General features: G+C 61.6%; 1 protein-coding gene across 7 annotated transcripts; it reads right to left on the bottom strand.

The window, feature by feature from the left end:
• LOC123373698 (peptidyl-prolyl cis-trans isomerase FKBP2-like) lies at positions 1-20,276 on the bottom strand. 7 transcript variants are annotated; one of them, XM_045022766.1, is made up of 13 exons: positions 16,508-17,370; positions 15,085-15,121; positions 14,808-14,850; positions 14,290-14,486; positions 13,648-13,721; positions 13,226-13,258; positions 12,997-13,077; positions 12,359-12,484; positions 4,227-4,395; positions 3,842-3,954; positions 1,059-1,105; positions 512-547; positions 1-203 (listed from the first exon to the last, which is right to left on the bottom strand). In XM_045022766.1, the coding sequence occupies exons 4-13, from the start codon at positions 14,482-14,484 to the stop codon at positions 142-144; spliced, it is 936 nt and encodes a 311-aa protein (XP_044878701.1). In that variant the 5' UTR covers positions 14,485-14,486; positions 14,808-14,850; positions 15,085-15,121; positions 16,508-17,370; the 3' UTR covers positions 1-141. The 7 variants fall into 7 exon arrangements, 6 of the variants coding, with proteins under 6 accessions (XP_044878701.1, XP_044878699.1, XP_044878700.1 ...); XM_045022764.1 differs by lacking the exon at positions 15,085-15,121 and having other exon boundaries at positions 16,508-17,377; XM_045022765.1 differs by lacking the exons at positions 12,997-13,077; positions 15,085-15,121 and having other exon boundaries at positions 16,508-17,375.
• Between the last annotated feature and the right edge of the window lie 113 nt (positions 20,277-20,389).

Raw genomic sequence — 20,389 nt, forward strand, 5'->3', positions numbered from 1 at the left:
TCCAGTCTGTGCTTTTATTTTTGATCTTCCAGGATTTTTTTTAAACACCCCTCTGCCCCCCCTGTGTGACCATGTGCACACACCACCCTTTTCCCACCAAGCCAAGGCCCCCCAGAGCTCCCCCACCCACCCACAGCCTGCCTACAGCTCCGGTCGTCGCTCAATCTTCAGCAGCTCCACCTCGAAGATCAGTGTTGCGCCACCTGGAGGGGGGACAGGGCAAAGTCAGGGGAGCATCATGCCATCCTGCCCCACTCCTCCCCCACGCAGGCAGGAACCCCCCAGCCATTCTGCACAGCGGGGACCCTATGTCACTGTGCGGGAGGGGAGCAGGGAAGACCTCACTGCCTGATGGCCAGATAGGGGCCCTGCTGCCTGGGGGGCGATAGGGGAGGGACTGGCCCAGTCAGTGACTGGAGGGAGGCTGTGGAGACTGGCAGTTCACATGGTTGGCACCACTGCCCCGAGGGACAGGCAGGGACCAAGCACATCGGGGGCATAGTGGCCTTACCTGGGATCTTGGGTGGAGCCCCTCGGTCCCCGTAGCCTTTGGAGAAAACAGAGACAATTTAAAGCAAGGAACTGACCCCCCAGCCCAATGCAGGGGGGTAACACCAACTCGGGGGGTGGGGAAGGGGAGATTTCGGGCAGGGACTTGAGCAATGGGAAAGAGGCCAGACTGGCACAAAGAGCACCCTCCCCTAAATGTCAGTATCTTTTGGGCACCCAAACCAGTGCCCCCTCCCCTCCACCTGCTTTCCCACAGGGGACTGGCCTAGGAGTGAACACCCTGATGCCCCATAGTCTTGACCCACAGCCCCCTGCTATCCCAGCCCCAGGCTCCCACCTCGCAGCTCTGTTGATGCCCCTCAAGTCCCACCCACAGCCCCCTCTGGTGGTGGTTCTGGGCAGGTGACTTTAGCAAGACATGGAAACTGGAGAGACCCCCAACAGTCTGTTCTGCTAGGACCGGATCAGAGCTGGCGTTCCCTAGAGGAGAAAGGCCTTGTACCACATTCCCCCTGCAGAGTGGGTCAGTCCAATCCCTGGCTACCTACCCAGCTCAGAGGGAATCACCAGTTTCCTCTTCTCACCCTCACACATCCTAAAAGGAGACAGCAGGGAGACTTGCTGAGTCAACAGCGCCAGACCTCTCAGTCAGCAACCCCCCCCCCCAGCTCCCCACCACAAAGCCCCTTTAAGAAAGCAAAGACAGGATCATATGCTTATTGTAACCCAACAGCAGCAAACATCAACCCTGCAGCTTCCCCTGTTAAGCCGCCACTCAGAGCCCTCTCCTGGGGCAAAAGTCTCCGGCTAGGAGGCAAGACTCCTGGGTTCTACCCCCAGCTCTGGGAGGGGAGCGGGGCCCTGTGGGCTAGAGCAGGGTGGGGGGGGAGGTGGGAATGAAAGTCAGGACTCCTGGGGGAGGGAAATGGGTCTCCACGGCTAGAGCAGGGGGCTGGGAGGCAGGACTCCCGAATTCCGCTCTTGGTCCTGCCACTGACTCACTCTCTGGATCTTGGGGAAGTCACCCCCACCCCCTTCTCTGCCATCAGTAAAATGGCTGCATTTGGACCTCTAAGCCCAGGAACCTTGAGTGTGAGCATCAGTGGGATTGCCAGCCTCCAAGTTCCCAAGGGCTGCAGTAGATTCTCTGTCATGGCCATTGTTAAATCAAGACGGGATGTTCTTCTAACAGCTCTGCTCTAGTTCGGCCAGAAAGAGTCCAATGGCCTGGGACAGGAGGTCAGGCCAGATGGTCACCGTGGGCTCTTCTGGCCTTGGGATGGATGACTGTGCAGGAAAGAGTCAGTTCTAGACCGATCTTCGGTACTGCTCTGGCCCCCACCGGGTCCGGGCACCTCAATCTTTAGCACAGGTCTGAGGCTGGGCACAGCTATTATCCCCAGCTGCAGATGGAGAAACCGAGTGACCTGCCCATGCAGTGAATGGAACCAGGGCTTCCAGAGCCCTAGGCTAGGGCCCTGTTTGTCTTACAGTAGCGCCTAGGAGCCAGCCCCATTCTGAGAACTAGCCATCTAAACAGCTCTAACCACTGTACCACCCTTCCCCCAGTGGGGATCACTTTTGGGGCAGCTGCCCACCCCCTGGCAGGTTTGGAATCCCTCCCAACCCTGTTGCTTGACCCAGAGTGGCTTACAGGCATGAGAATCCATTTTCTACTCACTGCAGCCTCTCAGTTAGCTCTTGGTTATAAGCTCATCCACCCCCCAAACCACTGTCGGCTCCACGAGCAAACAGGGCGGCCCAAACCAAAACAACAAGAGGCTTAAAAACCCAGATTGGTTGAGAAGCACAGGAGACAGTCACAGTGGGTAAGACAGTAGTGTCCGAAGAGCTGCTGCTCACTGGCCTATGTGGTGTATCCACCCCCTATGGGGGGGGAGGGGAAATCCAGGTATCCACCTGCAGCCACTGCTAGGGATGGAACAGCGTGTGATACTAGCTTGGCTATGGCCACTAGCAGTTGAATAACATCACTGGAGCAGCACAGCGTAATATTCAGTGTGTCTACTGGTTAGAACAGAGGGGGCTGGGAGCCAGGACTCCTGGGTTCTATTCTCAGTTCTGGGAGGGGAGTGGGGTCCAGTGGGTTAGAGCAGAGGAGGCTCGAAGCCAGGACTCCTGCTTTGTTTACAGCTCTGCCGCTGACTCAGAGTGGGAACAGGCAGAATCCAGTTCAAAGAGAAGAAGGTGTTAATCTCTTTGCTGTGAAGTCACCAGGATGGACAAGCCCAGTGATCGATGGCTGGCTGGCTGGCAGCATCAGGAAGATCACTGCAGACAGGCCAGGTGGAGCGAAGTCTGAATTAAGGCTCAGGCGGCATGTGCAGAGCGTAGGAATTGTCATATCCGTATGAACCAGAGGCATGACTCAGTTTCCCCACCCACTTGGGATTGCCACCCCCTGGCCGGGAAGGGGTTACTTTCCCCCCTAGCACAGGGGAGAAGGGACAGCTGTGGGTCGCTCTAGCTGGGGGCGAATGCATCAAGGCATCGAGCCCTGCAGAAACACCGGGAGTCCGGCTGGCCGGCCACGACTGCCAGCCAAAGGAGAAGGAGACCCAGACACAGCACCTGGGCACCAAGGGGCTGAGGTCACGGTGATCAGAATTCAGCTGCCAATACTCAGTGTAGGGAGACAGAGAGACTCCAGGCTTTGACCAGAGTGGCAGGTGATGCTGCCACCATGGACTCAGATTTAAGCTTTGTTTTCCATTCTAAGATGGCCTCTTTAATGATGGAGGCCAAGTGACCAATAAACACCCGTCTGTTTTGAAAAGGCTGCGCCGGGTCGCAGCAAATCCCTGTTGGTTGCATCACCCCCTGAAGGGATGAAGTGTCTACCAGGCACTAGCTGGGGAGCCACAGAGAGAAGGAGCTGGAGCCGAGGGCTCCATCTCAGAGTGGTGGGTTTCACCCTTTGCCAAAGGGGGTGGTTCTAGGCTGTAGCACAACGCAGGGGATGCTCTAAGACTGTACAAAGGCCGGGGCATGAATCGCTCTGCAAATCCATGCCAAGGCTCGGAACAGGAGCCGTTTGGCCCCTCCACTGGTCAAGTGGGAACTTGGGGGAGCAGGGCTGCAGCCGGTCCTGACTGTGCAGTGCCTGGGACAGCGGAGGGTCCTCAGGGGCTACTGTAATAAATGTGATTAACACCAGAGAAGGGAGAGGCACCACGTGCCCCACCACGAGCTGGATGCCTGGGTCCCTCACTCTGTGATTCCAGCCACAGCTTGAGCTGAGGCCAGGCTTAATGTGGCGGGGACTGCTCTCTGAACACCCCCTCCCCCAACTTGCAGGGCAGGCCTTTACCCAAGCAGGCCTTGGTCCCAGCCTTTGATGACTTGGCCCGTCCCCAGCGAGAAGATGAAGGGCTGGTCACGTGGGATGCTGCTGTCAAACTCGGTCCCATCTTCTAGCTTGCCCTGTGGGAAAGGAGGGGGTGAGATGGAGAGGCCTGCCCCAGCCAAAGACTCCCATCTCCCAACACACAAACATTGCCCCAGGAGCTACAGGCAAATACTTGTGCCCTCCCTTTCCCTGCATTAATGGGGCACCAGGGACATCGGCTGACTAGGTCTCTCCTTGGCCCCAGAACTTCAGGCTCTGGCTAGCTGATGCCTCCCGTGCCTGCTGGCATACAGACCCCCAGGCCCTAGCTGGTTGGCACTGCCCCCTTCCATGGGGCTGCACTCACGGTGTAATGCATGTGCAGCACATCTCCCTTGCGGGATTTGATGGGACAGTTCTCCACCCGCTTCTTGACGCCAATCTGCAGCTTTCTCTTGCCCTCGGTGCCCAGCGCTGGATGGCAAAGCGCCCACAGGCAGAGCGTGAGCAGTGCTGTGGCCTGGCTCGACTGCATCCTGGAAGGACATGCAATGAGAACCTGGTTAGTGGGAGTAAACCAAGAGACTCACCCTCAGCCCCAGCCAGTCCCCCCCGGAGCTGGATTAGAGCCAGCCCCCCTAGAGAGGAAAGTCCCCATATCCTATTCCCTCCCCAAGCCAGCCAGGGCCAATTCAGAGCCAGCATCCCCTAGAGAGGAAGGTGGTGTCATCCCATTCTCTGGGCCTGAACCAATCCTCTGCACACCCCATGCCCACCTCCCCAACTCAAACACACAGTGACATGCTGTAAATATTTTAAGCCCTCCACTGGTCCTTCATACTGCTACCCACCCCTCCAGATCCTACCCTAGGCATGCAGCGGCACGAAGTCCATTAGTCCGGAACCCCCCGTCCAGGCCTGGGAGCCTCTGGACGCCCCACTTACCTGTCCTCCAGCTGAAGGAGCCTCTCCTCCGCTCCCTGCCCTAGTAGCATCAGACACCACTGCCCTCTGGTGTGCCAGCCAGAGAATCTCATGGACGGTGGGGTCTCCCAACGTCCACCAAGTCTCCCCACCTGCACCTCCTATTCTAGCTCTCCCCTATGTGATTTCCCCATCTGTATCCCCATTCCCACCCACCCAATGTGCCTCAGTGGGGTCTCCCCACCTGTGCCCCCCACTCCCACCCACCCAATGTGCATCAGTGGGGTCTCCCTACCTGTGCCCCCCATTCCCACCCCACAGTGATATCTGCTCCCCTGCCCATGTGTGTTTGCAGTTCCCCCCCAATATCAGGCCCCATGTGATGCACATTACTTTTGCCCACTTAGGGTGCCTCGTGCCTCCCCTCTCCATGCCCAACTCTCCTGTCCCCCGCTTTCTGGAGGGTCCACACCCTGGCCTCCCCTTGGTCCTTCTCGCTCTTTGTGGCCTCCCAGGCCCAGACCCACATCTCCCCAGCTCCTGCGGGGTCCCTCACCTTGTGCACCCAGATGTCCCCAGGCCCTCGAGCAGGAGCCGGCTTCTCCCTGGGGATCCACACCTGGTCAGGATTTGTGGGGCTCTCCCCTCCTCCACCACAGGTTCCCCTTGATGCCCACCTGCCCTGGGCACTCCAGAGAGGCAAGCCAGTTGCTGGGGAGCCCTTGATATGCCTGCGGGGCACCCAGACCTCAACAGGGCCCTGCCCCCCTGCCCGGGCCCCCTGCCTCCACTCCCTATGGATCCAGATTGCCTCTCCCTGGCCACCCCCCACCGGGACCCTCTGTGGCCCTTTTCTCAGGGATGGATCCCGCTTAGGCCCCATTTGCCTCAAAGACTCCTGGCTCCCCACAGCCCTCAGCTCAGCCCCCCTCAATCCCCCGTGCCCCTGGGACTCCCCCCTCACTGCACTCCCAGACTCCTGGGTCTCCACAGCCCCTAGCTCGGCCCCCCTCAATCCCCCGTGACCCTGGAACTCCCCCCTCACTGCACCCCCAGGCTCCTGGGTCTCCACAGCCCCTAGCTCGGCCCCCCTCAATCCCCCGTGACCCTGGAACTCCCCCCTCACTGCACCCCCAGGCTCCTGGGTCTCCACAGCCCCCAGCTCGGCCCCCCTCAATCCCCCGTGACCCTGGAACTCCCCCCTCACTGCACCCCCAGGCTCCTGGGTCTCCACAGCCCCTAGCTCGGCCCCCCTCAATCCCCCGTGACCCTGGGACTCCCCCCTCACTGCACCCCCAGGCTCCTGGGTCTCCACAGCCCCCAGCTCGGCCCCCCTCAATCCCCCGTGACCCTGGAACTCCCCCCTCACTGCACCCCCAGGCTCCTGGGTCTCCACAGCCCCTAGCTCGGCCCCCCTCAATCCCCCGTGACCCTGGAACTCCCCCCTCACTGCACCCCCAGGCTCCTGGGTCCCCACAGCCCCCAGCTCGGCCCCCCTCAATCCCCCGTGACCCTGGAACTCCCCCCTCACTGCACCCCCAGGCTCCTGGGTCCCCACAGCCCCGGGCTCAGCCTCCCCATGACCGGGGCCTTCCCTCTCCGGGCCCCTCACCCCTCTCGCTGGACCCCCCCTCCCCTGGACTCCCTCGGGGCCCCCCATCCCCGGCTCTCACCTCCTCGCCAGACCCCGCTCCAAACCCCTCTGCGCAGCCGCCGGCAGCTCCCACTTCCCGATTGGCCAGGCCCGGAACCCGCCCTGGGGGTCGCCATCTTCCCCATCACGTGACCAAAGCAGCTCTGCGTCACGTGACCAGAGCCAAGGGCACTTACGCTCTGGCTGCTGGCGGCGCAAAATGGCGTCCATGGGGGGCGGGGTCTTCCTGTTGTGGGCGGGGTTCAGCCCTCAGGGAGACGTTCTGTGACCTCAGATAACCTTATATGGCCCTTTCACCCCATGTGACCCCTGACCCCATGTGACCCCCACCCCCACCCCAGTGCCCATCACTGACCCCAGGACCCCGTTAGCTCATGGCGATCCCTGCCCCCCCCCAGAGCTCCCCCACCAACCCCATGCCCCTGCCTTGGCCCAGCCATTCCCCTGCTCTGTGACCCCTGGCATCCATCAGTATCTCCCAGGATTTGCCCCAGCTCCTACAATCCCCCAAGACCCCATTCCTGACCCCCTCACCCCACACATTTCTTGGGGCTCACCCCCTCAGTCTGTCCCAGGGCCGGAGGAGAAATGGCTCTTTCCCCACAGGGCCATGCCCATTATGCCCACTAGGGGATGCCAGTGCCCCACGACAGCATTGGAGGGAGCGGGCCTGGTGGGAGGGGAGGGTGCCCCCCTTACTCTTTCCCTTTCCTTTTCCAGTGCCAAGTGCCAACCTGGCTTGCTCGGGTGCAGGTGTGACAGGGCTGGATTTGATGCTTCCCCTGCCTGGGGGAGGCTGTTGGCACCATTCACTCAGTGCCCAGGCAGTGGAGGGTAGCTGGCTGGGGTGGTAAGATGAGGGCAAGGGAGTCTCATTATTGCCCTCAGAGGTGCCTGACGCAAAGGGGTTAACATCACCATCCAGCTCTGTCCCTGGCATCATTGGGGCCCACAGGGCTGTGCTGCTCCCTCGCCCCTGGAATCCCAGGGGGCATTTGGACAGAAGATAAGTTGATTAGATGAGATCTGAGGTCTCCTGCCATAGCTATTTGCCAGTTGCAAACTAGGGTGACATAATCCAAACACAACCCGCCCCTAGCCCTGGGTATTCCTGGAGACCCTGATGTCTGGGCTGCACCACCCCCAACCTGAATTCAGACCCTGGCATCCAGGTCATGATACCCCTGTCCTGGCTTTTGGGCACCCAAGCCATGACACCATCCTGGCTTTGAACCCTGGCATCCGAGTTATGACACCTCTGTCCTGGCTTCAGATACTGGTGTCCGGGCTGCTTTGGCTTGAGACCACTTCCATTTGCCCAGGGCTGTTGCCCCAGACCCCTTTGGTTTTGATCACAAGGCTCTCGAGCCCTGTCCTCCTCACCCATGGGTCTTGCCTTGTGAGGTGAGTGATGTGTAGGTTGGGGAGCCCAGGGCTGGGTTAGCAGGGGGCTGTGAGTCAGGATCACGGGCACGAGCAGAGCTGGGGGAGGGAGCAGGGCTGGGTTAGCAAGGGAGCTGTGGGTCAGGACTGAGAAACAGAGGCATAGCTGGGGTGGAGGGTAGCCCAGTATTTCTGTGCCCTGCCAGCTGCATGGCACCCTTGCTTGCCCAGCATGGAGTACACTCTGCAGCAGTGCCAATGCCTAGACCCTGGCTCATTTCCCCACTGGCCTTGGCCAGGGGCTAGGGGGTTGTGTCTCAGGGAGGTGAGGGGGGGCTGCCTGGGGAGCCAGCCAAGCCCCCCTCGGGACTCTCCAAATATTTACTTTCCTGAGGGCTCTGACAGGGACCAAAGTACGGCCAGAATGGAAATCAGCTGGGCAGGAGCCGTGCGGGGGAAAGCCCAGTGCCATGGCAGTCTTCAACCCCTTCCTGAGCTCTGGATAGAACCCAGGAGTCCTGGATCCCCAAACACTAGACTCCGCTCCCCTCCCAGAGCCAGGATAAAACTCAGGAGTCCTGCCTCTCAGTCCTCCCCCAATGGGGCGCGGTGCCATCTCTCTTGCTGCCCTCTTGCTCATGTGGGATGCTGGGAGGGCTGGAGGGTGTTTATGTCTCAGGTTGCACTTAGTGCCTCTGGGGTCAAAGTCGCCCCTCCCCCCCTCCCCCTGCTATTTCCTGGAGCTTCTGGGTGGGGGCAAAGTCTGGAGGCAGCGGGTGCAGGACAAACAAGCGGGTGCAGGACAAATAAGCAGCCCTGCCTCCCCAGCTCCCTGCATCTGCCTCACACCTTCCCATCCTGCCTTGGGACCCTAGCATCCCGGCTGCCCTGCCCCCAGCCTGGCTTGGAACCCCAGTCTGGCTTGAGGCCCCAGTGTCAGGGCAACAGCACCCCTCCAGCCTGGTGTGAGACCCTGGCATCCAAGACCCTGTCTCCTGCCTGGCTTGTGCCCCTGGTGTCCAGGCTGCACTGTTTCTGGAGTCAGACCCCACCTGCTGAGGATTCCTGACTTCTTGCTTTTGGACCCCAGATCCTTATGGCACCCCCTGCCTATGGCCCTGCCCCCCCCAACCCCGTCCCAAGCAGCTTACGTGCACCAGAGCAGGAGGCCACAGCCATGGACTGATAAGGGATTGGCAGCGAGTACTCAGCTATCGGCCTTCTGCCAGGCTGCGCAGTTCCTTATCGGCCAGAGGCCGTGCCCCCACCACCCCCAGGCTCCCTGAGGCCATGGCCTGTGTGGGAGGGCAGAGGCTTGCCCTCAGATCCCCCCTCCTGACCAGCCATTGGATTCTGGGAGTTTATCCAGCTGGAATCAACACATCAGAACCACAGAGTGGGGTTGAGTGATTAGAGCAGGGGGCCTAGGAGTCAGAACTCCTGGATTCTAGCCCTACCTCCATCCATGTGAGACTGGGCCATCCTTCCCCCATCTGTGTGCCTCAGTTTCCCCTGCTGGATGGCAAGGGCACCCTGCCTCCTCTGTGCAAATATGTAGGAGTCAGGTTTAGCCCCACATTTTGCTGAAATTGGAGCCATTTCAGCACCTGGAGAAGCCCAGGGCAGATGAGGCAGGCTGGGCGCGTGGCACATATAGGGGGAGAACAGGCCAAGGTGGCACAGGCAGAGCTGTGAGCCTGGTGTCCTGGCTCCCGCCCCTCCTGCTCTAACCACTAGACCCCACTCCCCTCTGAGAGCGGGGATGGAGCCCTGGAGCTCTCACCCTTGCACTCTTCCCCCTCATAGGTGCATGATGTGCCCTGATCCCTGCCCCTCCCGCTGGTACCTAGGAAGCCTGTTCTTGGGCACAGGCTGTGAGGGAGTGGGGGAGGGGCAGCGGAGCTGGGCTCATACATGTGGCTCACACAGGCAGGTGCTGGCTCTGTCAGGATCCACCCCCTCCCTTTTTCCCAGGGCTGCAGCCTGGTCATGAAGTGCAGCACGTCTCTGTGGGCTATGCCAGCACCGGCACAGCTGGGCCCACTCACTGGTGCTGGGAACTAGAGTGACAGCTCTGCACACTCCCAAGGGAGGGGGGACAGGCCCCAGAGCCAGGAAGGGAATCCCCCACATATTCCCTCGTCCTGTTCTCTGATGGGTCTCAGTGCCGACCTACAGCCTCCTGCTATCCCAGCCCTGGGCTCCCCACCCACCCAGCTCTGCCCCTGCCCCTCAATCCTGACCCACAGCCCCTTGCTAGCCCAGCCCTGGGCTCCCCACCCACCCAGCTCTGCCCCTGCCCCTCAATCCTGACCAACACAGCCCCTTGCTAGCCCAGCCCTAGGCTCCCCACCCCTACAGCTCTGCCCATGACCCTCAATCCTGACCCCTTGCTAGCTCAGCCCACCTGTTTTTCCAGTATCCTCACATAGAACATCAACTGCATCTCATGCTTTTCCAGCACCTTGTGTTTCCAAAGGATTCCAAAATATGGCATTTGTACAGACAGGAATCCCCTGCCCCATACCAAGATGGAGCCAACCTCTGGGGTGGGGTGCAGAAGGATCCCTCACCTGGTGCTGAGATGCAGCCGCCTCTAGGATGGAGCAGTAATTTTTCCTCACACACCAAGCATGAAGGAGCCCTCAGCCCTGGGGCGAAGAGCTCATGGGTGTAAAGGCTGCCACACTTTTGTGGAGCATAAATGAAGGCCGGTTCAAAGGTGAAAGGCCAATAACCCCCAAGGATTCCCTCTCCACCCCTACACAACAGGGGACCTCCTCTAACGAGGCACCCCCAGCCAGTGCAGTATATAGGGCGCCCCACAGAACAGCAGCCCCTTCCAATCCGGCGAGTCCCGAGAGTGGGGCATGCTCCCTCGACCCCTATAGGTGTTTGTGGGGGTCGTGTGCTCACTGCTCTGCAGGCCATCGTGTCGCATCCATTTAATAGCTTTAGAGCCGGATACCAATGTGTGGGCAGTTACAGCAGCAGGACGTGCCCTGGGAGAGTCCTTGAGCTGGTGTCCAGCCTCCCCTTGGCTCCAGTAGGGAAACAGGGTTTGATCCGGGGGGATGGAGAGGAAGGTGAGGGCAAGTATTAAATTAAAGGGGTTTGGGGATGAATGGGGCAGTGAGGGGTGTGTGTGGAACTTTAAATAACGACAAAGGGATGAGAGTCTGGTCAGCAGAGCTGGGGCAGCCTTGGTGGGCATCAAAGGAATCTGGGGGCTGGAGTCCTGGAGGGGCCTCAGGATCTGGTCCCCAATCCTGGAGGGGCCCTGAAATCCATCTGCCCCAGTCGTGGAGGGGTCCTGGAATCCAGCTGCCCGAGTCCTGGAGGGGCCCTGGGATCTGGCTGCCCCAGTCCACGAGAGGCCGTGCAAGATGCAGACCCTCCTGACAGGTCCTGTCCAGGCAGTGGATAATGGGGTCTGACCCTCCCAGCATGGTCCCAGGAGTCCTCTCATCAGGTCCATTCCTGGGCAGCCTTGCTCATCTTCCTTGGGCTCCTCTCCAGCAGGGGGAGCTCAGGGCCAGAGTCTTGTCCTGGTTCCAATGAAGAGCTGGGCTTGGGCAGGGGGGGGAGAGGCTGGTCCCAGGTCACCCCCCTCCCCCGTCAGATCATCTGCGCAGCTTCTCACACCTCGGGGGAGAACAGAGTGGCTCAGGGCAGTTGGAGTTAGGGTGACCAGACAGCAAGTATGAAAAATCGGGACAGGAGTGGGGGGTAATAGGAACCTATATATGAAAAAGACCCCAAAATCTGGACTGTCCCTATAAAATCGGGACATCTGGTCACCCTAGTTGGAGGGGCCATGCAGGTTCAGGGACACCAACCCCAGGACCCCCAACTCCCCCAGACAGAATCACCTTCCTTGTCCCAAAGCCTGATGGGGGAGGAGTGGGGGGCTCTATCCTGCAACACTAATTCGGGAGGGTCTGTCTGGCCTGTGAGGGTAGTTCAGGGGGTATCTCCAGCCCATAGGGGAGATGGGGGTCTGTCTGTCTGAGGGGGGTCATGGTTGCCTCTGGCCCATGGGGAGATGTTGGTGGGGATCTGCCTGGTCCATGAATGAGTTTGGGTAGGTCTCTGGTCCAGGGGAGATTGGGGGTGTGTGTGTCTGTCTTGTCTGTGAAGGAGTTCGGGTAGGTCTCTGGGCCAGGGGGACGTTGGGGGATCTTTCTGGTCTGTGAGGGAGTTTGGGGTGTCTCTGGTTAAGGTAGAGGTTGGAGGGTCTGCCTGGTCTGTGAAGGAATTCGGGTAGATCACTGGTCTAGGGGGATGTTGTGGGATCTGTCTGGTCCATGAGGGAGTTTGGGGTGTCTCTGGTCCAGGGGGATGTCGAGGGGTCTATCTGGTCCATGAGGGAGTTTGGGGTGTCTCTGGTCCAGGGGGATGTCGAGGGGTCTGTCTGGTCCATGAGGGAGTTTGGGGTGTCTCTGGTCCAGGGGGATGTCGAGGGGTATGTCTGGTCCATGAGGGAGTTTGAGGTGTCTCTGGCCTTGAGGGAGGTGGAGGGAGTCAGGGGGTCTCACCTGCATGAGTGCTCATTGAGCTCCAAGCCCTGGTCCCGGCAGTGCTGGGACCTGCGCCGGCAGCGGCACTGGCATGTCTGAGGATCCTGGCGCTTCCGTTTGTCTGAGCAGGGCGGGCAGGAGAACCTGGGGGCAGGGAAAGAATCCAGATGATCTGGCCCCCGGAGACATGGTGCTGGGGCCCCCCACTCCCACCTCCACACTGAGGGAAGTCTCCTCTTCCTGGCCCCCCCAAACCTCTGGGGGTCCCCTGCTCTGCCTGCCATATAACAGGGGGCCTTCACCCACCCTTTAGAGTGTATAGGGAATCCCTATAGAACAGCACCTCCTCCCGCCCCAATTCAAGAGGGTCTCTACATAGGGGAGGGGGGAACCCCCTTGCCCCAATCCTCATGGTGCTGGAGGGGGCCTTGATGCTGCTGGGCTGGGTAGTCCACTCCTCCTTTGATCCCCCATGAGGTACAGGAGTGGGGGGCCTGGGGATCCCCCAGTTAGAAGTGAACCCCCATAAGGTGTGGAGAGCAGTGACCTGATACTCCCTGATCACCCCAATTCAATGCCCCCCAATGCAAGCAGAGTTAGTAAGGAAGTGGAGGGCATGCAGGGACTGGAGGGTGCACGAGGGTCCCTGGACATACAGGTGAGGGGAGTCCCGTTCAGGGGGTCTCTTCTTTTTGTGTTTGTGTCCAATGCTGTTTTTCCCCTTGGGCCGCCCAGGCCTGCGGAGAGAATCAGAACTGAGCTCCCCTCTCAGCCAGCAGGGGGCGCTGTAGGGAGTGGGGTGGGAACACTGGCTGTGGGGGAAGCTCCGGTCTGCTCCAGCCCTGGCCTCTCCCAGCAGAGGTGTGGGGAGCTGGGGGTCCTTACCGTTCTGGATTTACTTTGCTATTTGTCTTTGGTCTGCAAAAGAAAAGAGGGGACACCAGCTTAACAGGGAAATGGGGGCTGCTGAGAACTTCCCCCCCGAAAGGGGATCAACCTTTGGGGGGCAGTGTGATGCCCTAGGAGAGAGGGGTGCCCCCTGAAATGGGGGAGGGGTGGCACAGTGCCAAGGGGGAGAGACCACAGCAGTCATCCTAGGAACCGGGGAGCTCACAGCCCCCCATGTGCCTTTGTGGGGCTGTCTGCCTGAGAGGGGGGTCACTGGCTGCAGTGGGGTGTTCAAGCTTTGGCTAAGCTTAGAGCCAGTAGGGTCACAACTTGGGGGAGACTGAGCCCCGTGGGCACAGAGATGCTTTGGGACCCCCGTCAATGCCCCCCATACTCTCAACAACGAACACCCCCCTCACCTGCATTCGCAGGCACTGTGCTCCACGAAGGCCAGCTGGCCCAGGTGGCTGTGCAGGTAGCGGGTTTTCATCACCTGGGGGCAGAGAAAGGGTGAGTGAGGGGGGCACCAAGTGCCTAGGGATCGGGGATCAGCCCACCTTATGTAGGGTGATGCCAAGGCCCAACTCCTCAGCATACACCTTCCCTCAGCTCCCCGCTGTGCTCTGGCATCCCCCTATCCCCGCTACCTGCTCTTCCCACCCCCAGCACTCCCCACCCTCACTGCCTGGTACCCCCTGTCCTCTGGCACTCCCCACCCTCACTGCCTGGTACCCCCTGTCCTCTGGCACTCCCCACCCTCACTGCCTGGTACCCCCTGTCCTCTGGCACTCCCCACCCTCACTGCCTGGTACCCCCTGTCCTCTGGCATTCCCCACCCCCGGTGCCCGGCTACCCCCTTCCCTCTGGCACTCCCCATCCCCAGTGCCTGGTACCCCCTGTCCTCTGGCATTCCCCACCCCCGGTGCCTGGCTACCCCTCCGCCCCCGCCAGCATTCCCCTCCCGCAGCTGTCTGCCCACCCCTGGCATTCCCCTCCCCGCAGTGCCTGGCTCTTCACCCACCCTCTGGCATTCCTCTCTCCCCTGCCCTCCCTCCCATTACCTCCATCACCACCATATGCATGCGGGTAGGCACACACTGCAGCCCCTCATCAGCGCAGCACCCGGCGCAGCGACGCAGGGGCACGCAGGAGGGTGCCAGCAGGTGCTCCACCTCGGCCGGGTGCTCTTCGCTCACGGGCACCAGCATCTCCTTCGGCTGGCAGAAGCTGCGGTTATAAACCTCCATCCACTGCATCACTGCGGGGGTCAGAGGGGGCCAGTGCCAGGGGTCAGCGCACCCTGACAATGCCAACCGACATGACCAAGGCACACCCTCCCACCCACCCCCAGTGTGCCCATTGACATCCTGCACACAAGACACAGCCACCTCTGGTGTGGGGTATGAGGGCTGATTACATAGGGATCCTACGCCAGTACTGAGATGCAGCCACCTCTGGGGTGAGGTGCCTGTACCCCCAACAACCTCCTAATGTGCCCCCTCAGCACTGCTATCCTCAAACACGCCCCCCTGCCTCGTGGCAGCAGTCCCCCAACCCGCACCTCACCCCAGTCTCTTACCTTCCCCCAGCGGGGGAGTCCCCTTCGTCTGGGGCTGTGGTGCCTGGAAAGGAGGAGATGTAGGCAGTCAGGCTCCGAGTCCCAGACAATGGGGGGGAGGGGGGAGGGAAGGCTGCCTCCCCAGGCTCGCTTGAGCCCCATTCCCCCTTCGTCGAGCTCTGCAGGAGCCCCCACCCCACTCCCTCTTATCCCCACTCCATTACACCCCAGCCTCAGGGACTCCCTCCCCTCTTATTCCTGTCGCTCCCCCCCGCATACCCAGAGGAGCTCCACTAACCTGCAGGCAGTCAGGCTGGGTACACCCCCAAGAGACCCTACAATAACAAATCAGCAGTTGGGGGAGGAGTCGGAAGGAACAGCTCCCCCTGGTGTATGTGTGATTAGGGGCAGTGGAACAATCTTTGGCTGGATGGGCTTGAGGAACTGTCCCGTCCTGGGCAGGGCAGAGAGGGGACCCACCCCCACAGCTCACTCACAAGGAGTCACTGGCCGAGCAGGAATAGAACCCAGGCGTCCTGTCTTCTAGCCCCACACCCCCAGCCCACTAGATCCCGCTGGCCTCCCAGAACTGGGAACAGAACCCAGGAGTCCTGGCTCCCAGCCCCTCCCCCCGTGCTCGGGGGCGGGGAGGGGCACGGTGGGACAGGGGTGAGTGGAATCTTGGCAGCTCCGGAGGTCAGGGCAGCAGGAGCCGGGCAGTGGGGGTGGATCCCGGCAGGAACCGGAGGGGCTGGGCCGCTGGGGAGACCCTGGAGCGGGGGAATCCCAGGCGGGGGGGGGGGGGCGCTTGTCTGTCCCAGTTGTCCCCTGTCCTGGGCGCTACCCCGGACACTGCAGCACTGCCCCAGCGCTACAAGCCACCAGCCTGCGCGCTGGCTCTAGCCACCCTCCCTCCCGCCCGGGGCCCCCGGCAAGGCCAGACCGTGCGCTACCCCCCCCCCCCCCCGGGACCCGGCGCTAACCCAGCGGGGCCCGCTGTGCCTGCCCCTGCCGGGATACGGCAGCCCCACAGTGCGTCCTCCACTGGTACGGGGAAAGGGCCAGGTACCTTCCCCAGTGCCAGCTCCCTACTGCTTGGCTCCCCCCAGTGCCCGGCTCCCTCAGTGCCAGCTCCCTACTGCCTGGCTCCCCCCAGTGCCAGCTCCCCACTGCCCGGCTCCCTGAGCCCCCAGTGCCAGCTCCCTACTGCCTGGCTCCCCCCAGTGCCCGGCTCCCTCAGTGCCAGCTCCCTACTGCCTGGCTCCCCCAGTGCCAGCTCCCCACTGCCCGGCTCCCTGAGCCCCCAATGCCTGCCCCCCCTCAGTGCCAGCTCCCCACTGCCCGGCTCCCTGAGCCCCCAGTGCCAGCTCCCTCAGTGCCAGCTCCCCACTGCCCGGCTCCCTGAGCCCCCAATGCCTGCCCCCCCCCAGTGCCCGGCTCCCTGAGCCCCCAGTGCCCGGCTCCCTGAGCCCCCAGTGCCAGCTCCCTCAGTGCCAGCTCCCCACTGCCCGGCTCCCTGAGCCCCCAGTGCCAGCTCCCCACTGCCCGGCTCCCTGAGCCCCCAGTGCCCAGCTCCCCCCCCCAGTGCCCTCCTGCCCCGAGCCCCAAGGTGCGCCGCTGCATCCAGACCCCAGTGCCCCTCCCGCCACCCCAGGTGCCCCGCTCCCCGAGCCCCCCAATGCCCCGCTCCCCCAGGTACCCCGCTCCCCCCAGCCCCCTACCTTAGCTGCGCAGCCGATCAGCTGCAGCGCTGTAGCCAGCAGGAGGTGCAGGGTCTCCCCGGGGGCTCTCATGGTGCCGAGCCGGAGTGTGGGGGTCCCCTAGCGCTGGTGCCCAGGGCGCCTGGCCGGCAGCTGCCCCCTCCCTCCGGCAGCGCCCGCAGTCCGGGGCACTCGCATGGTAGCTCCGAGCGCTGGGCTGGCGGGATGCGGAGCACGGACCCCTCGGCCCTGGGAGTCCCCCGAAGGGAGCGCAGGAGCCCGGCTCCGCAGTCCGTGGGGAGGTAAATCCAAGGATCGGGCCCCGCCCGGCCCCAGGGGGGCCCGCTGCCGGGGGCGGCTACAGGTGCATCGGAGCCCGCGGGGCCAGCGCGCCTGCAGGAACGAGCGGCTCCGAGTGAGCCAGGCGGCCGCGGGCGGCCGGGGAGAGGGAGCGGGGCTGGCTCTAGGGAGTGACTGATGGCCCGGCCCAGCCCGGCCCCAGGGGAGGCGGCAGGCAGCGGGAGGAGGGAGCGCGGCGGGACCGGGAGGGGGAACGGGGGCAGCAAGGCGGAGCAGGAGAGGGGTGATGGGCAGGAAGCAGGGGAGGGAGGGCAGGAGGGAGCTGGCTGGGGGAATGGATGGTACTTAGGCTCCCATCCAGGGTGGAGGATGCTGTGAGCAGCCCCTGTGGTAATAGTGGGGAACGGAACGGGTGGAGGGGTAGATGGGTGTGTGGGGAGGGATAGGTGGAGGGGCCTGTGGGTATGGAGTCGGGGAGAGGGGTGGGGATGGAGGATGAAAGGAAGGGTGGGTGGGTGAGAACAGATGAGTGAGGATGGATGGAAGGTTGGAAGGGTGGGTGAGGACGGATGACGGGATGGATGGATGGGTGGAGAAGGAGGGATGGATGGAGCAGGGTGAGAACGGAGGATTGGGGATGGTTGAAAGGATGGAGGGGTGGAGATGGATGGAGCGGGGTGAGGATGGATGACGGGATGGTTGGAAGGATGGAGGGGTAGCTGGGGAAGGATGATTGGGGATGGTTGGAAGGATGGAGGGGTGGATGAGGATGGATGACTGGGGATGGTTGGAAGGATGTAGGGGTGGAGATGGATGGAGGGGTAGCTGGGGATGGTTGGAAGGATGTAGGGGTGGAGATGGATGGAGGGGTAGTTGGGGAAGGATGACTGGGGATGGTTGGAGGATGGAGGGGTAGCTGGGGAAGGATTGAGCAGTTGCTGAGCTGCGGCCCACATGCCCATGTCCAGCACTGTGCAGAGGGCAGTTCAGGCTGCTGGGGAAGTCCCCCTGCAGGGGTGCAGGAGCAGCTGGCCATGGGGAGCTTGCAGGGGGAGCCATCCCGTCTAGATTGGGCCCATTCCATTTCTGGCCAGTGGAGCAGGAGTTGAGCTAGGCAGCCAGGTGCCCCCTACACCAGCCACTAGCGGAAGCCTGCACATGCCGCTGAAACCTGCTGTAGCACAAGGTGCATTTGGGGAGGGGGGCTCAGGAATCTGACCTGGCGCCCCTGGGCAGGGTGGACTGACAGCGCAGAGTGAGGGGGCAGGGATGGCTTAGATGGATTTCCACACCCCACCCCTACAGGATGGAATTGCTGGGATGGGAGATGGGGCATGGAAAATGCCATCAATGCCCCTTCCTCCTCGGACTCTGACCCCCAGCACCACCAGAGCTAAACTCCTCAAATACACAACTGTAGGGGAAGCATATTTGATGCCAGCTCCATCCTGGGCAGGGGGGCAGAGCAGGGTGCTGGGGGTGGGTTGTGGGGTGCTGATCGGGAGGATACACAGCTCATAGTGATGCCTGGCGAGATGGGCTTGGAAGCCAGTGCACTTCCTTATTGGGCATGTGGACCCAGAAGTGCTAATTCCCTGCTAATTCCTAGATCCTGGCTGGGCACTGCTGTGGGGAAGCTCACAGCACTGGAATCCCTGGCTGGGCACTGCTGTGGGGAAGTTCACAGCGCCAAGGGGTTCTCCCTCCCAGCAGGGAGCTCCATGCAGCAGCCTACCTCCCAGCAGGCACAGAGGGGGTTGTGGCGGGTGAGGCCATGACGTGGGTAGGGGATTAGTGGAGTGTGCTGCGATGGGAACTATGTGTGAAATGCCAGGATTAATCCTTCATGCACAGGCCCCAGAGCCGCACTCCCCATCTGGCGCTTGCCCAGCATGGGTGTGTGTGTCTCCCGAATCCGCCCCCCACTCGCCCCTTTGCATGCACCCTGCACGGGAACCTGGGGTGTGTGAGCGTCATGCTCAGATAGTCACAAAGGGAAATTGGAAATAGCGGGGGAGGGGGGAATGGATGAGATGGGGATGTGTGGGGATTCATGGATGGATAGATACATAGAGAGGCGTCTATGGGGAGCTGTGTGTGGTTGGGGATGGAGAGATGGAGGGTGGGATGTGGTGCGGATGGATACGTAGAGAGGTGTTTATGGGGAGCTTTGTGTGGTTGGGGATGGAGAGACAGAGGGAGGGATGTGGTGCGGATGGATACGTAGAGAGGTGTTTATGGGGAGCTGTGTGTGGTTGGGGATGGAGAGACAGAGGGAGGGATGTGGTACGGATGGATACGTAGAGAGGTATTTATGGGGAGCTGTGTGTGGTTGGGGATGGAGAGACGGAGGGAGGGATGTGGTGCGGATGGATACGTAGAGAGGTATTTATGGGGAGCTGTGTGTGGTTGGGGATGGAGAGACAGAGGGAGGGATGTGGTGCGGATGGATACGTAGAGAGGTGTTTATGGGGAGCTGTGTGTGGTTGGGGATGGAGAGACGGAGGGAGGGATGTGGTGCGGATGGATACGTAGAGAGGTGTTTATGGGGAGCTGTGTGTGGTTGGGGATGGAGAGACAGAGGGAGGGATGTGGTGCGGATGGATACGTAGAGAGGTGTTTATGGGGAGCTGTGTGTGGTTGGGGATGGAGAGACGGAGGGAGGGATGTGGTGCGGATGGATACGTAGAGAGGTGTTTATGGGGAGCTGTGTGTGGTTGGGGATGGAGAGACGGAGGGAGGGATGTGGTGCGGATGGATACGTAGAGAGGTGTTTATGGGGAGCTGTGTGTGGTTGGGGATGGAGAGACGGAGGGAGGGATGTGTGGGGAGGGAGGGGTACGGTGCAGATGGATGGATATAAGAACACACAGAGGGATGTAGAAGGGAATTCAGGGGTGCACAGCCCTTGGGGCTCTGATACCCGCTGCCCCGGCACTGGGGCTTTTGGATGCCCTGTGGGTTTAGCTGTTTTCTGGGGAGGGTGGAGCAGAGTCTGGAACCGTGGCTAATGATCATTGGGGTGGCTCACCTGCCCCCCCCCCCGATTCTGGTGTCTCCACTCCTCCCAAATCCACCCAGCACAACTCTCACTTGGCACTCCCAGTGCTCCACTCAGATGGGGGGATTCAGCCCAGAGCCCTGGCTGTGTAGAGGCTTGGCTAAGCAACTGCCTGTGTGTGTGTGTGCAGGTGGGGGGCTGCCCCCCTCAACTCTCTGATCCCCATCCTGGCAACACTGGCCCCTCTGGTCTCTGGTCCTGCTGGTGGGGGCTGGATATGTGCCTGGCAGTCTCCCTCTCCCAGTGTCCGTCCCGGCCCCAGCTCACTGGGATGAGGTGCCTGGCATGGCATTGCGGTGAGGAAGCTCTCAGTACCGGAGTCCCTCCTGGACACTGCTGCAGATAATCTTGCAGCGCTGGGATCCCGGCTGGTTCAGAGGGGCTGCTGCAGCTCCTGCTTCCACAGGGAGGGGCGGTGGGGACAGGAGAGGGCCCCGGGGCTCATCCCTGCTCCAAGAGCCCATGTGGTGACACTGGATAATGCAGGCTGGGAGCTGGAGAGCTCAGATGAATCCCATGTCCCCCTCCCCGAAGCAGTGGTG

Source organism: Mauremys mutica, chromosome 7, assembly GCF_020497125.1.
Source record: "Mauremys mutica isolate MM-2020 ecotype Southern chromosome 7, ASM2049712v1, whole genome shotgun sequence".
Lineage (NCBI taxonomy): Eukaryota > Metazoa > Chordata > Testudines > Geoemydidae > Mauremys > Mauremys mutica.

Coding starts and splice junctions, on each gene's coding strand:
- LOC123373698 (XM_045022764.1), bottom strand. CDS start 16,579: ATGAGAGCCCCCGGGGAGACCCTGCACCTCCTGCTGGCTACAGCGCTG. Junction 14,487..14,807: donor GACTCCCCCGCTGGGGGAAG/GTAAGAGACTGG, acceptor TGACCCCCGCAG/TGATGCAGTGGATGGAGGTT. Junction 548..1,058: donor GGTGATTCCCTCTGAGCTGG/GTAGGTAGCCAG, acceptor TTTTCTCCAAAG/GCTACGGGGACCGAGGGGCT.